Raw genomic sequence first — 16,192 nt, 5'->3', positions numbered from 1 at the left:
TGCAATGAATTCTTCCCTGCTAGTGCTGGCTCCAAACCATGGTGATGACCTGCAATATTAGGAGCCTGACAACTTGGCAGGTAGAATCAAGAAATGTGCTGCCATTAAATATACCAAAGTAGCTTGTGTTTACCAAGGTCTTCCCTGGAAAAGGATGCTCTAGATTCCTGCTATGGGACTCTGTCCTTTCCTCCCACCCGTCTACACATCACTGGACTGGAACTAAATGCTGCTATGGATCTCTGTGCAGGGAGGGAAGGTAGAAAATTCACTGCAAGCCAACCTCCAGTACAGCTACAACGTTCCAGTGCTCAGGGTGGGCTGCAGTCTCTCTTTTCCCCTCCTCCAGCAGCAGGACCAGGGCACAAACAACAGGGGACAGAGTCTCAGCGCTATTGTTTTTCCAGCCTCTTTAGATCTGTTAGCACATATCAGGTCAGCAGCAAATCCAAATGTTTTTACCTGAGGCTCCACATTCTTAACCTTTGTTCCCCAAAGAGGCTGCAAACCAAACATATTTACAAAATCTCTATTTTTGTTCTTTCAGTGGTGCAAACAAAACAATCCAGGAGCTCTTTGTACTTGAATATCTACGCATTACATTGTAATTATACATTTTTTTTTTTTTCAGGAGGTATCCAACAAAGTTTACATGCAAAGTTTGAGTGGATTTTATGTATTTAACATGTAAATGTGGCTAAGTTGAAGATGTATTTAATTTTCTAGCTACGGATGACGTTCAGTACTGTAGAATGGGCAGCTGTCTGCGCATTCGTGTGTGTGTTGGTTTGGGTCTTCTCGCTGTTATTGTTTCGTTTCAGGTTTACTTTCATTTTGGGAAGATTTGTATCTACTAACTTAACCACTAAAGGTTCTATTTATTCAGAACAAAAGTGCACTAGGGAACACCAGAAGCACGCAGTATGCTGGGAGGCAGCTGTGATGCACGAACACGTTGACTTCGAAGACTGTCACCACGACCCTTTTCATTGGGTTTCAACAGTGATACCTGCAGTTATTGCTGTAAAGTTCCCTGATGGATTTCTGTGAGACACAACAATTGCAATACATATTCTTCTGGAATACTTTTCTCCTCTCTTTCTTTGGCATCATCTGATTTAATCGAGGTGAATTTTTGTTTGTGGTTTCTGTCTTTTCCAAAGCCCGTCAACCCCTGTGGGCTTTGGGTCCTTGAGTCCAGGATCTCTCATTCAGGTCAAGCACTTGTAAACAGCTAATCCTAAAGCAAAGTCTCCCCTGTGTTTGTCAGGGTACAAGATCTGGCTAGAGGTTTAATGCCAAAGCTCATCAGGCTTTGCTTCAGCATCCTGGGAGTCTTGGAAAAGTGCTTTCTAAAAATGAGTTGGTGACTCCAAGTGGCTCCGTGCAGTCGTGCAGCTGGGAATGTCCCTGCCATGCTGTGACTCTGGCTGCTTGGTTCTCTCTGCTCTCCGGCCAGGGGAAAACCATGGGTGAACTGAGCAGGGGACACTGGCCAGGCACAGAATGAAGTTCAGGTTTGGAGCTGCCAGGGTTTGACCTCACTTCATGGCAGCTGCTTTCTAACAAAGCCAGTTGGGAGAGGGAGCTGGCTGTGGCAAGGGCTTTCTTGGCAAGGAAGCTTTGTCCTGGGAACTGCATCCAGATGCCTGTAGGACACTTCTGTCAGTGCATCTGCTCTGGGCAGAAAACCTGGCATCCTGGCTGCTTCTGCAGAGAAGAACAGCAAGGAACTGGATGTGGCCCTCCAGTTTAAAGTCCTGTAATCTCATCAGGCTGGGAGCAGCAGGGCAGGCAGAGGACTTGTCCTCCCTCTCTTGCGCAAGGCGGCAACCCGCAGCGGTAGGAAATATGGTTGGAAAGAGGGCTGGAAAGATGGCAAGTGTTTCTGCTGCATCCAGATATGCTCAGGGAACCGAATAACCATGCAAGAGGAAGGTGCGTTGACTGCAGGAGCCCGGGGCAGTTGTCCCCTGGTGAGCAGCTCTCCCAAGCTGTGATGCGCGGTCACATCGCTGTGACAGTAACACACGTGTGCACAGAAGCCCTGGTAGAAAGGTGTGAGATCCTAGTTTTCAAAATGCTGCAGAGACATGACACAATTTCTCAAGCAAACTTAATCCTGCTCCCAGAGTGGCAGCTTTCCTCCCCGGCTACATCTGGGCTAAATTTGTCACTCTTTCCAATCCTGCCCTTTCAAGATGCAGGCTGCTCGTTTCTCACGCTTCCATCACGCCTTTGTGCGCAGCTGCTATGGTCTGTTTGGCTCTTATTTCAGGTCCTGAACTCCATCTCTGCGTTCGTGTCTCTGTGCTGGAGTTATCGCCTTGTTCCTGCAGCTCTGCTGGGGCAGAGTAGCTACTTCCAGCTGCTGCCCGGCACAGAACATAGTGTTTCAGGGTGGAATACAAGCATGCCCTTAGCAAATGAACACCATTAGGGGCTTGCAGCCAGAGAAAATGGGGTTTTGGGTATATACAGGAGCTGAGTATCCCATCCCTGAATGCATCCAATGGTCCTTTTGACCACTATAGCCCGCTCCCTGCTGTTTCTTCCCTGCAGCAATTAAGGATTGTGACAGCAAACTGCAACTGAAGTGGTTACGCAGCCTCTGTCATACCAGCAGCTAAAGGATTTTAACTTAGACCCTTTCCCAGCTAGGTTTTCTCCCCTAGAAGAAGGACTTCTCCCTGCTCTCCCTCTATCTGTCCCTACTTCAGGAGGATGTGCACCTTTGCTGGGCTAGTATAACTAATGCACAGCGATTTATATGTGTACAAGCCCTAAAATGTTTCCAAATCAGCCCCTATAAGCATCAGATTGGTCTAGACCCACACCCAATTTCCTCAGCACAGCCTGGTTTCCTGGCTGAGTCATTGATTTTGCCTGCGGTCGCTTTTCCCCTGATGGTTTCCTATCCAGATGCTGCCCTGAATGGATCCGTGGCAGGTGGGAACAGGGCTATGTCTGTGAGCTCTGCTCCTATGGCTGTGAAAACCTCCACTCTCTCATTTTTCCTTCAACGCTTTTCTTAGCAGATTCAGGATTTAAAAGTAGAGGGTTTGCTTCAAGTGGCACTAGATGTCTCCGTGCAGGTTGCATTGAAATGGAGACTGTGGTACCTGTAAACACACCGATTACCTCTCATCTCCCGAAAAATATATTCATCCTGCACAGCCTGGCTGCTGCAGAAACGGATTCTGAACCAGGTCACCCACCAAGTGCAACCCCAGTGCTCTGGAGCTGCCAGCAAGCCAGCACACATCCCTCCGCTCCGCTGGGTCACAGAATAGCTGTGTCTTTATTCACAGAGGCAGATGAAAGGCAGGAGGTGATACTAGCTGCCAAGAATTCACTCTCTGACAAATAATCTCTCCACCCACCCCACTCCCTCCCCATCCTAGAAGTCCTGAATCAGGTCCATCCCCCCCACTTCTGCAATCAGAGCTGGAAAACCAGAGCAGCTATTGAAACACCAATATTCCTCTCTGCTTTCTGATTTCCAAGCCGCAATTTCAAACTTCTTTTGCTCAAAGCATAAACAGCAGAGAGGTATTTTTAAAAATGGAGAGTGGAGCCTGGGAGCTCCTCCTTTGGCTTCAGGATTTTGAAAGAAAAGCCCCTATAACTGAAGGCAAGTTGTAATTCAGGGGAGCAGCCCACGGGGCCAGCTCCTGCTCCTTCGCTGTGGCTGGACTTGCTGATCTTTTTTATTGGATTTACAAAGTCCCTTGAGGTGTGGGAATTCCTCGGTGAGTTCTTTGCATGAAACCACAGCTGAGGTCAGGGAAGAACCCACTGGGCAAACCTGAGCCTTGTTCCTGCTGGGAAAACCCAGCGCCTCCCTCGCGGAGCCCTGAGGAGTGGAAGATGTGCAGGGTTTGCTCTAGTGTGTGATGAGCAACTCCCTCAGTGCCCTGTGGGTGGGGGAATCCACCAAAATATGTCTTGCTGGTAGAAGCAACTGGTATTTCTCAGTCCCAAATAAAAGGGAGGCCACTGCCACCTCTGCTCTGCTTGCTGCCTCCCTGTGCTGACCCTCCTGCCTCTGGCACAGCACCACAAGCCTCCAAAACCTCTCTGAATTGCTGGGAGAAGACAGTCATGTCTCAGAAACATCCATGGGAAGCTTTGCTCTGGTTTTATTACTGAGGTGAAGCAAAAAAGAAGAGCGAAGGAGGTGCTCTGGCAAAGCTGGCTGCTGCAGAAGGGGAGGTAATGACAGAGCCCTCTTCCAGGCTGGGATTCCAGCAGTGGGATGAGACACAGCGTATCGGGGCTGCATGAAATACAGAGGCAGCTCCGGAGGGTGCACCTGCCTGACTTTTTCATCCGCTTGGCAAGACAAGGTGTCAGATGGAGGAGCTACGTGCGAGGCAAGGAAGGAGGCTGGGGTGGCACAGCTCCCACCTCCAGCACTGACGCTCTCTTGGGTGCAGCAAAAAAATGTCTCACAGCAGCGAGGATGCACTGAAAAGGTCGTTTCTATTGTGGTGACCGCTGCTATTGCACAAGACGGTGAGTTCTTGGCTCCTTCCTCCAGGGTGAGATACAGGCAAGCTGACCTCGCCACGGAGGGAGTGGAGAGAGATTAAAAGGTCGGAGAACAAACCAAGCATTAAAATTGCAGGCAAGTCCAGGCTGGTTCCCTTGAAGGACACTGGAGACACTGCTGCTTGACCGAGCAGTGCAGACATTCCTAGAGCTGATCTCCTGATACCAACAAGATCATAGAGTCATAGAATAACCAGGTTGGAAGAGACCCACCGGATCATCAAGTCCAGATCTTTCAATATTTCCTTTCACTCCTGCAGTGGACTGAAAACATTCCTTCTGAAATATTTATCTCATCCATTTCTTCCTGCAGGGAATAAAAGGAGTGTGAAATGCACCTATAACCTGATGGATCATCTGACACCTTCTGTAACTTTTAGCAGGGGGAGGTGCCAAATCACACTTACCTCTCTGAGCCCCAAGCTCTAATGGATCAGACACCAATTATCACAGAGAAGCAAAGAGCACGCACTGGTGGAGGCGACAGGCATCTCATGTTACCTACAGCATCAGGACTGAGCTCTCCTGGGAAGAAATTTAGTTTTTGAACATTAGGATAGAGGCGCTGGGGGAGCGACGTTCACCCCGCATCCCTCGGAGTGGGAACACAGGTTCTTGGTGCCATCATGCCTTTTCCAGACAAGCCAGCCCAGCAAAGAAACCTGTAGCTGAGAACAAAACTGCTTCCTCCAGGAAAATGAGGTCTCCAAAACAAGGGCTTTGCTTAGAAAAGACCCAGCTGGCATGGGTGCACGCAGGCTCCCTACATTCCAGCACAGAGCCTTGCCCCATCCAAACCTCCCTGGAGGGGCTAATGAAAAGAAAGGACACAAAAGTGTCATCAACGGCATGGATTCTGGCCAGAAGCTCTCCCAGGTCTACTGAGATCTTCAGGCCAGCTTTGTAATTCTTGAGGCACTGAGAGAAACCAGAACAGCTCTCCCAACCGTTGTGCCCAGTATTAGATCCAGCAACCGTTCAGGACTGAGCCATGTCCCTTACCCTTGGGGCTTCACTCCGCAGGAGGAACCACACAGGAGGAGCCAGAGCACCCTGAGGAGGGAGCTGGAAATCCCAGAGACCCCTTCCCTTCAGCAAACCTGTGGGCTGCCCTCCTCGGACCTTCTTGCTCCGCTCCCTGTGACAGTCTCCCAGGAAAGCCCCACGTAATGGAATTGCCTGATTCCTCCAGCTGCTCCCCCATCACCAAGGCTGCTGTATTTCCACCTGCCGCTGAGAACGCAGAGAGCGCTTCATGGATTATGGCTGGATAAACAGTAAAACTGAGCATATGTGAACATTTCAGTCTCCCCTGTGCCCTCCATGCTGCTGCTTGTTGGTCTGCTCGGCAAATCTTCCAGGGCCTGAGGCTGCCAGGCATTCCTGGCTCGGATCGGAGAGCCTGACTTCACTGAGGGAGCTGGGGAGTGCAGAGGTGGTGAGGATCGATGGACCGAAGCCGGGAGCTGCTGCTGTGCATTGACTTGCGCTCGCTGAGCTGTTCAGGAGGGCTTGGGAGGAGCTGGCTGGAGTAAGAGTGGGGCTCTGCTCCAGTCCTGAGTGCTTCTGAGACAGGGGAAAGGACAGTGCTCTCTGGATCAGGCTCTTAGCGATATGCGATGGCCAAGACGTGTCTCAGAGGGGTATGCATGGGGACTGAGCCAAAGAAGAGGAGAAGCAGCCCATCTCTCTGCATACTCTGCCCCCCAGGGCTCCTAAACCTGCACACCAACTCCTACATTTTTGTATCAAGAGACGCACCACAGATTAAAGTCTCATTCTTTAAAACTTAGCACTCATTCAACAGCTTCATGCACAATGTCGACACAGGAATGTACACAAACGTATTAAATGAGATAGATCTTTATTAGAAGCTTCCAGCATATTTTATCTGTTCTCCTCTCCACAAAACTCCTCTTACTGGATATACAGCTACTACAGTCCATCTGGAGACTGTACATCTCTCTCTCGCTATGTGCTCCTCCATAACTCACATTGTACAATTGTACAGTGTGCTCTCTTATCAGCAATAATACATGGTCTTCAATATAACCCTACACACATTAAAATTGCATGGCACTCTGCATTACAAGGAAAGAGCTAAACCTCTCCTCTCTGGTTTCATAAGACAAACATTGCCCCTGACTGTTCCTATAAAGCTCATAGGCAGATCCACACAGGTATGCTGGCCAGATTTCCCCTAGTACCTTTGTGGATCTGGTCCCTAAGTGCTTAACAAATCTCACATTTGTGCTGTTACCAGACTTGAGAGTGGAGAAAAACTCTCACGAATAATGCCCTTGAGTGATTAGGAAGGCACTAAAGACAGGGAAGAAACTGGACTGCTTCCTTGTCATTTTTCACTCCACCTTCCATTCTGGGTCTTCTCCAACCCCACACTCAACCATGGCACCTCCTCACTCGACATTTCTCCCCAGCCAACTCTGTGTCTCTAGGATGGGAGGCAGTGGAGGGACCAACAAACCTAGACGCTTCCCTTAGTGGTTGTCAGAGCCAAATATGTACATGTGCCTTTTCCTCCTCTCCAACATGCTCCTGTCCTTGTCAGGACTCTTTCCTGAGGCTTCCCTGAGCTCAGCCCCTCTTCCTGCTGCCCCTACAGCCCCTGGCTCTGTGACATCTGCCCATCCTTTCCCTTCAGGAGTGAGACGTGTCCTTGCAGCGGGTGCTCCTCACCAGCAGGGATGGACGCTGCATCCACAGCTCTCGCTCCGCCAGGCTGAAGCAGCCACGTGCAACAGAAACCTTATCACAGCCTCCTGAACAGTTTGACCAAGCTGTGACTTCTTGGAGTGAAATCCAAGAGGATGACTCCTCCTGCAGTGAGCCAAACCAGTCACGGGAGACTTGGACCTTGCCAAGCGAGCAGCCCTTCCATCCCCCTTTAGCTGCTGCCTAGCTCGCCACACGCAGCCAGCGCATGCTTATCAAAGCACCACGCTGGGACAGAGACAGCTCTTCCCCAAAGCTCTCCCCTCTCTTCCTTTGCAGATACCCCAACCCTTTCACAGGAATGAAGCACTTTCCTCATTTCTTTCCCTCTCTTCTCCCTTCACCACCTCAGTGCCTTCCGTTGCCACCAGGTAGCTTCAGCAGGGAGGACGGACAAGCAGCGCCCTGGAACAGACACTGTGACTACTCCTAGGAGACAGCACAAGTACGCAAGAAGTGTGCAAAGAAAAACAGAGCCAGCCCACGCCGGGCTCCTCTTCTGTCCAGTGCAGGTACAAACTGCCTACCCTATTAGAAATGACTGTCATGGGAAGGATCCTGCTTCCTGTGACATCCTGTCCCGTTTGGGGATGAGTGCAGAGAAGTCTTGATGCTGGGATCCAGGCTTCTCAAACCGCCCAAGAACGAAGTCTCCGGCTTCTGCCTCCACAGTCCTTGCTTGTCCTCGGGTGCGCGCTGAGCCTAGATCTGGGGTTGTCCTTCTCTGACCTGCCTTCGGAAGTAGCGGATGGCAGAAAGCGTGCCAAAACTTGCCAGGAACACTGGAAAAGAGCCCAACACATCATCACAGTGAGTTTGGGTGTTTCTTCCAAACCTGAAGATCTTTTCCCAGACTTGAAGATCACAAGCTACTTGGCTTTTTCTGGCTCACGGCACCTGGGCTGGTCACACCCCTCCCTTTCTTAATTCCCTCTTACCTTTGCTCTTCATCCCCACCACACTGTGTTTGTTCCCTATGCAACAGCCTGGTCAACCTCATCCAGTTCTTTAGTCTTGGCAGGTGGATCACACCACCATTTCACAAGAAAGGGCTTATTTTTTAAAGAGAAATACAACTTAGAATTTACATGTGTGGTAGAAATTGGTGGTGGTTAGTTACAGAGTTTCATGTGGAGACCTAATGGGTCTGGTGGGTTGGGTAAATGAAGGGTCTGGAGCACAAGTCTTATGATTTTCTGCTGAGAGAACTGAGCGTTCGGCCTGGAGAAGAGGAGGCTGAGGGGAGACAAGCAGGTTAAAACCTGGAAGTTTAGAAGGCACAGTGGTGTTAGACTGATGGATGGGCTGGATGAGCTTGAAGGACTTTTCCAGCCTTCATGATTCTGTGATTCTTTGATGCTATGACTCTAATCTTGGATAAGAAGACAACAGTAGGAAATCTCACTAGGGCTCCAGGACAATGCCTTCCTGTCCTAGTTCTTTTTGGACCAGGCAGATACCAAAAAAAATTTCCATTTTGTGGGTTCTCTGTGGTGACTGTGATCCCAGCCAAAAGCAGAAAATACCCAAACCCCAGAATGAGAAAAATACAAAAAATAACTTATGGAGATTATACACAGAATCAAGCTCTTCTCTCTATTTTTAACCAATGGTTTTAGCTTGGCAAAAGAGGTCAGATTCCTCTGATCTGTGCTCAAAAAACCTGGGAACCCAAGCCATGCCTTCGGGCCTCCCGGTTTAAATATTGGCTTTATTTTTATTTACTGGTTAGAACCTGGGATATAGACAGGGAAATTCAATTTGTTAGAACCTAAAATGCCAAAAGAGAATGGCCAGTCTAGGATGTCAAACTGTCTCTTTCCTCCGCTCCTCACCAGGGTGCTCAGTGCACGCTGGGTTATGCAATTCTCGGGGCACGAGGCCATCTCTGAGGCCACATCTACCCCCTAATACGAAGAAGGCAAGAAGGAGCTGGCCAAAAGCTCCTTGTGATGATTGTGCTGCGGAACCTTAGCTAATGAGCTATTCTCAGCCCGCGGTGTCAGCTTCCTGGGTGACCTTAGTGGGGAACATTCCTCCTCTGGACAAGCAGCAGGAAGCCCTGGACCCAGCGTTTTGCCCTGTGGTGGGGTTTTTGGTGCCCAGGATCTGAACCCCACACTCGGCTCCTGCACTTGCTGCACTCCTTGGGCCACAGCTCAGCTAATTCATGTGGCCAAGGTTCCTCTCCCCCCACTAGTTATTCAAATGCTGTGGTTGGAGATGAACTGACAGAGGTCTATTTAATTATAGAATGGTTTGGGTTGGAAGGGACCTCAAAGGCCACCCAGTTCCACCCCTGCCATGGGTAGAGACACCTCCTGCTGGCTCAGGATGCTCAAAGCCCTATCCAACCTGGCCTTGAACCCCTCCAGGGATGGGACAGTCATTAATTCTCTGGGCAACCTGGGCCAGGGCCTCCCCACCCTCATAAGAGAACATTTCTCACTAAGATCTCATCTCAATCTCCCTTCTTTCAGCTCAAAACCGTTCCCCTTCATCCTATCCCTGCACTCCCTGATCAAGAGCCTCTCCACAGCTTTCCTGGAGCTCTTTTCTATACTGGAAGCTGCTCTACGGTCTCCCCAGAGCCTTCTCTTCTCCAGGCTGGACAACCCCAACTCTCTCAGCCTGGCCTCATATGGGAGGTGCTCCAGCTCTCAGATCATCTCCGTGGCCTCCTCTGGACTTGCTGTAACAGCTCCACATCCTTCCTGAGGACTCCAGAACTGAACACAGGACTCCAGGTGAGGCCTCACAAGAGCAGAGTAGAGGGGCAGGATCTCCTGCTGGTTGCACTGCTTTTGATTACTTGCAGGACTCAGTGCACCAGGATAATTCTTCAGCTAAGCTGTATTTAGAAAAAAGATTAAATTTTTACAGCGCATTAGAAAAACACATGAGATGAAAGAGTATAAACCTGTGTACTCAAGGTCCTGATTTAGCTTCTAGCCAACAGGGAGCTTAAAGAAGCTTCTTTTCTCCTGACCCATCAGTACTCATCCCTGTCAGAGGAGAGGTGGAGCAGGGCCAAAGCTAGGAATACAGACTTGTCCTACAGCTCAGTTCAAGTCAGCAGTCATTCTGTGTGGTGAAAGGACAACCTAAGCAAGTAGGAATCAGCACTTCTATAGGAGAGAGGAGTTATTAGGAAGCAGCAGGACACTTTGGAAAAGCAGGAAAATAACTGCATTTTCCCACGTGTGGTAGCATCCCTGCCTCTCTCCCCACTATAGCTTCCACAAGGTCCTTCCCACCCCTCTCCCACCAGGCTGGGCACTGTACGTACTGGTTTTCCAAGCATCCGGAGCTTGTAGGTCGGAGGTCTTCACTGCCCAGGATGCGAAAGCGCAGAAGACGAGGCACATGTCTTTGTGGGTCAGTGTCAACGGAGCCTCGGGCCTCCCTGCAAGAACAAGAGCACAAAGCCTGGAGTTTTCTGCCGCCTCCTCTGCTCCAATCCCAATGGATCATCAGTCCTTGCACTCCCAAAGAAACCCATCTTTGCCACAAGTTTTCCCTCCCTGAAGATGTTCTTCTCCACCATTGACCGGGTCAACCGTGTCTATTTAAGACTTTCCTAAGGAGAGGGGCACAATTTTGCAGCCTGCTCAGTTTTACACTTAAAGAGCCTGAGGCAAATATTCATTAATGCTACCTATGGGCCCTCAAGAAGCTCCAGTGTTCCCTCTGCAGATCCCATCTCACTTCCACTGCCTGCTAGGTCCAGGGAGGGAGACAGCCCTGGGTGCTCTGCTTTTCTTTCTTTGCTGTAGTTGGAGTCTAGGACAAGAGATGCTGCGGCTGCCCCATCCCTGGAGGTGTCCAAGGCCAGGTTGGATGGGGCTTGGAGCCCCTGATCCAGTGGGAGGTGTCCCTGCCCATGGCAGGGGGTTGAAATTAGGTGATCTTTAAGGTCCTTTCCAACCCAAACCATTCTACGATTCTATGACAATTTGAAGACCTGTTCCAAAAGTAGGTTATTTTTGCTCCTGTGCCTATTTGTTTGGGCTTTTAATTAAAGCTGCCTTATTAATTAGCTATGACCGTAGCAAAGGGGTTTTTCTCTGTGCAAACTGAAGTTATATTTTGAGGCACCCCTTAGGATGACTCATTCATTGTTTGGTTTTAATATTAACTCTGAAGCACTGTGCCTGTGAGCATCACATAAGCTTAAAGACAAATACTCTGGCTGTCCTAGTGGGTCAGGCTTGCTCTCCCTTTATTCTGGTTTCTCCTACCGGCCTTCAGTAAGAGTCGATGTTCAGGTAACCTCTGAGATCTCTGGAGAGTGTTTTTCAAATTAGTGTGTGTTTTAAAGGCTGGAAGCCTTAGGTGTGTTCCACTCTGTGCACACCTTTTCCCTCACCAATATTAGAGGGATTAGCAGCTCAGCCTTAACAGGACAGCATTTCAGCAGCCACTGCCTTATCTCAGGGGCACAAGTCTTTGGTGCAGGAGGATTTTGCTCCTTTGCCTTCCGTTTCCTCACCAGAAACACTGGGATAAAGTCCTGCAGGCAGTTGGATGGCACTGGGGAGGGGGATTCCTGCCTTTAGCAGACCCTGTGGTAGCACCGGCTGTGTTTAATGCAGCTATCGACTTCATTAAGTTTTTCTTGGCCAGGATGCAAAAGAATAGATTAGATCCACAGCCACTTAAACCCATCCAGGGGGACAAGTGAATGGGGGCTTTGGGCCAGGCTGAGTTTCAGCCTGTTTCCCGCATGCTGTCACGACCCCCTTTGCCCCAGGGCTGGAATTCACAGGGACCAAAGCAAGTTATGTGTAAAATATACGCAGATTCCCTGCCTCCTGCAGCACCGTGAGCCACCCTGGGGAGCCTGGCCAGCAGCTGTCGCTTGGCACAGGGACAGCGTGAGCATCACAAGAGAGAGACCATGCGACACAGCACGTCCTGCTGGTGGCTTTAGCCACACTTCCAAAGATCCCTGCTAAAGCCCAGGGCTGCTACGTGGCAAGGTTAACACGCCGGGAAGGTGGTTTCAGACCAGATATTCTTGGCAGAAGCCACCAAAATGCTCCTATCCGTGTGGGGATGGAGTGGAGATGGATGCAGAGCTGGCTGCCAGGCTTCCCCGGGGGTGGTGGGAGCAGGGGAGACCACACGAGGCAGAGGACCTGAAGCAAGCTGGGGCTGGAGGGCAGCAGGCAGGGGTGGCAGAGCTTTACCTGTCAGTGCAAGGGTCATGTCCACACCTGGCTGGGTCTGGCCTCTTCCCAGAGGAGCCAGCGGGACGAGCGCGAGCTTGTCTCCAGATCCTCTCCGCGCAAGAGCCTGCGGGGCTGGGGCTTGGCCTCTGACAAGACGCATTGGCCTTTGCAGAAGGGATTTCAAAGCCCCCACAGCTTTCTTCACCTCGCAGGCTGGAGTGATGGAGAAAATCCCTCTCCAGCCTGTCCTGTTCCTGGGCCCATCTGGAAAGAAGTGTTCGTACACCTCAGGGACTGAGATAATCAGGGAGTCTTTAACTGGACCCGAGTCGAGATCCTCATTTTGCAGTTGAGCATCGTCCAAGCTGCTGAACTTCTTTCGCTTCCTGTCTTTACCCTTGACTTTTTTCCTTTTTCCTTCTGGTTCGCAGAAAAAATACTCATACAGTTCAGGCAAGGATATTTCCCTTTCCAAGGGTGTTTTCTCTCCCTTCACCGAGTTCCCCATTCCTTCTTCTTCCCCTTGGGAGTCACAGAACAAATAATCATACATCTCCGGCCAAGTCACGTCCAGGGTGTCTGCCCTTGCGGAGGCGCCGGCGGTGAAGCAAGGGGGGCCCGGCTCCGTGGGGGTCTCGGCTGCAGGCTCCCCATGAGCAACCTCAGCAGCATCCCCTCCAAAAGCAGCCGCGCTCTTGGGACAGGGAGGTTTCTCCGGCGCCTCCTGGAGCGCCTCTCCCGAAGGACTCGCAGCTCCGCTGGCAGGGAGCGCTGGCACATTGTCACGTACACCCAAGCCACCAGCCTGCCCTGGCTTCGAATGCTTGGTGGTCTTTGTCTTCTCCAAGGGCTGCGCTGCTGGTTCTTTCACCTTCAGCTTTGGGGAAGCGCTCGCAGCCGTATTGCCCTTGTCTGTGCCAGGGCTGGGCACTAGCCGTTTGCTCTCCGCTGGCTCCTCGCTCCCCAGCTTCACAGGAGCTGGCTTGGCTGCCTTCTCCTTCCCTTTGCTCTTTCGTGAGGGTATCGGTGAGCTTAAAGGTGCCTTCACGGGAGCCACAGCCCCCTGTGCCGCAGCTCCCGTGGGCTCCTTGTCCCCCTGGGCTGCCTCGACACCACTGGCTCCGCGTTGCTTGCGGCTCTTTCTCGGCTGCCCTGGCACCTTGGGCCTCACGACGTCTGGGGAGCTCGGCTCGGCGCCTGCTCTCTCCACACTTGCCTCCTCTCGTGCCGGGCACCCGGACGCTCTGGGTGCCATCTCCAGGGATGGGCTGGAGGGTTGGTCATGCAGGGGTCCCTGCAGCCCAGGCTCTGAGCGGGACACGCTGCTAGGACTTTTCCTCGTTGAAATCTCTGGCGAGGTAGGCAGCAGCGGCGAGCTGCCCTGCACTGGAGCCACCGGCTGTGCCGCCACCGGCTGTGCCGCCACCGGGCTGCCATGGGGCTGCTCCCCTCCTGCGTCCCCTCCCTGCTCAGGGGTGCTCGATCCAGCTGGGTGGCTGGGATGCTCCATGGCCTTTCCGCCGCTGGCTGCTCCTTTCTCTGATGCCGACGCCAGCTGCGCTGCTGCCGCTTCACATGCTGCGTCCTGCCCTGCGCCTCCAGCTGTGGTGGCTGCGGGGGGACAGGGAGGCTGCCTCCCCTGCGTGCTGGGCATCGGAGTGTTGGAAGGGCAGCCGGGTTTGTCGCTCTCGCACAGAAACCTGCCGACCGAGCCTAGGTCTGCTTCGTCCTCGCTGCCCGAGAGAAGCTCCGGCAGGGCAAGGTGCCCACCGACGGGCCAGCGCAGGGAGGCGTCTCCGGGCGCCCCACGTGGGGCAGAGCGTCCCGTGCCAGACCCTGGCCCGTCGCCCACCCTGGATGCGATGTGCCCGTTTGTGCTGGCGTGGCAATCCCTCCCCGGCACGCCGTCCCCTGGTTCAATGTCACTGAGACACTGCTCCTCGGCCGTGGCCAGGGTGGCCGGCGCTAAGTTGCATTCCTCCGACGCCAAGAAGAACTCAGCCCAGTCCCTGTCGTTCAGCTGGATGCTGTACTCGAAGTTATCCATGCCTGCAGCGGCAAAGCAAGGGGAGGGGATGGAGAGATTAGGATTTGAGGAGCAGGCACCAGCGCACACAGCTGAGGGGTACGGCTCTGATGCTTCCCCTCCAGGGTCCTGCCCTGCTTCCCTGCCATCCCCATTCACTCATCCCCACTGGTTCCCAGTTGCAAGGGCAGCTCCTGGCAGGCTCAGCAGGAAGGATATTGCTGTGCTGGACCATAACCCAGCCAGCAGTGAGAGAGACCACTACTACCCCCCTCAGGTCCCTTCTGCCTCTGCTCCCCATGCGCAGCAGCACAGGGCGTGAGGGATTCTCTCCACAGCAGCACAGGACGTTGGGGGTTCTCTCCACAGCAGCACAGTAACATCACAGCTCTCAAATTATCCCTTTCCTTTGCCTACAGCTGATACATATAAAGAGGGGGATTTATGCTCTTGAGCATTCCTGCTGTCCCAGCATCACGCGTGAAGCATAATCCAAACAAGGACATTTCAGCAAGCCCCAGCAGCCTCTTCTTTACCCGTGGCTCTGGGGAAGGAGAGGCAACACAACCCAAAACCAGCAGGGGGGATCCAGCCCTAGGAGAAGAAGCAGAGAGATCACAAAGCTGCATCCTACCTGTACCACAATCTAAGCTGGTGATGGAGCCATTCAAAGAGCCACGCAGGAAAATCATCCCAGCACATCATGATGCTGTACCCTTGATGGGGGCAGAGAGCTCGGCTCCAGCACAGATCCATTCAGGGGCTAAAAATAGACACCCTTCCTCCCTCCCCAGCGTGTCACTTGAGATCCGAGTGTGATGGGTTCAGAGAGGGCAGACCCATATATAGAAGCTGGTGGGGAAGGCGTGAGGTTGCCAGCCAATGCGTTTCTGTCCTACAGCCTCTGGGGTCTCTGGAACCACTCCTGATGCCCACTGCTCGCTTCTGCCCTCTGCCTGGGCTTTCTCCATGGGACGGACAGTAAAGAAGGGGTCCAGGCCCACAGAGTTCACAGCATTCGGCTCAAGAAGTCATGGATGTCCCATCCCTGGAGGTGTTCAAGGTCAGGTTGGATGAGGCTTTGAGCAACCTGATCCAGTGGGAGGTGTCCCTGCCCACAGCAAGGGGGACAGAACTGAATGGACTTTAAGGTCCTTTCCAACCCAACCGTTCCATTATTCTATGATTTGGATGGCAATGACTGCTCTTTTTCCAACATCCCCATCTCTTTGCCTCAGTCTGTAGGATACTCATTTCTAGGGTGACAAAAACACACCTCAGGGGCATCGTTTGCCTAATGGTAGCACTCCCACAGCCTACTGCATATTTATATCAAAAGATCACAGCCAGTGCCATGATCTTGTGACTATCCTTGCACGGTGCATGGCGGTCACCCCATGCTGCCCGGGAGTATTGTGCAGAGAGAGCCTTGGGTCAGGGACTCGGGGTGAGCCCGGCACGAGGGAGTTACAGGGAAGCAACTGGCTGAGGGTGGCCTGGTGGGTCAGCAACTAACACCAGAAATAGCCCTCAGCTCCTGCAAGTCCTGGAGGCTGCCTCCCACCGCATGCCCTCCCTCGTCCCGGGGGCCAGAAATAGATGCCCTGAAGTAGCCGCCTGCAGCCCAGCACCCATGAACGCCAGCCCAGCTCCATCCCTTGCTGCCCCAAGGGCGATCGGTGCCGCCCTGAGGCTCTGACCATCC

At 52.3% G+C, this 16,192-nt stretch overlaps 1 protein-coding gene across 1 annotated transcript; it reads right to left on the bottom strand.

Moving 5' to 3' along the window:
• Window positions 1-6,401: 6,401 nt before the first annotated feature.
• Window positions 6,402-15,267, bottom strand: PERM1 (PPARGC1 and ESRR induced regulator, muscle 1). Its single transcript, XM_069874687.1, has 4 exons — window positions 15,122-15,267; window positions 12,480-14,510; window positions 10,577-10,693; window positions 6,402-8,069 (listed from the first exon to the last, which is right to left on the bottom strand). Exons 1-4 carry the CDS (start codon window positions 15,177-15,179, stop codon window positions 7,990-7,992), a joined length of 2,286 nt encoding a protein of 761 aa, XP_069730788.1. The 5' UTR covers window positions 15,180-15,267; the 3' UTR covers window positions 6,402-7,989.
• Between the last annotated feature and the right edge of the window lie 925 nt (window positions 15,268-16,192).

Source organism: Phaenicophaeus curvirostris, chromosome 22 (genome assembly GCF_032191515.1).
Source record: "Phaenicophaeus curvirostris isolate KB17595 chromosome 22, BPBGC_Pcur_1.0, whole genome shotgun sequence".
NCBI classification, from domain to species: domain Eukaryota; kingdom Metazoa; phylum Chordata; class Aves; order Cuculiformes; family Cuculidae; genus Phaenicophaeus; species Phaenicophaeus curvirostris.
Note: the sequence above shows the minus strand (reverse complement) of the source record. Positions and strands in the feature narration are given on the sequence as shown.

What these genes read in the sequence shown, in the direction of transcription:
- PERM1 (XM_069874687.1), bottom strand. Translation starts at nt 15,179, where the DNA reads ATGATTTTCCTGCGTGGCTCTTTGAATGGCTCCATCACCAGCTTAGAT. An exon ending in CAGCTTAGATTGTGGTACAG is followed by an intron (nt 14,511 to 15,121) that starts GTAGGATGCAGC and finishes TTGCCGCTGCAG; the next exon opens with GCATGGATAACTTCGAGTAC. An exon ending in TCCGGATGCTTGGAAAACCA is followed by an intron (nt 8,070 to 10,576) that starts GTACGTACAGTG and finishes GCTCTTTTCCAG; the next exon opens with TGTTCCTGGCAAGTTTTGGC.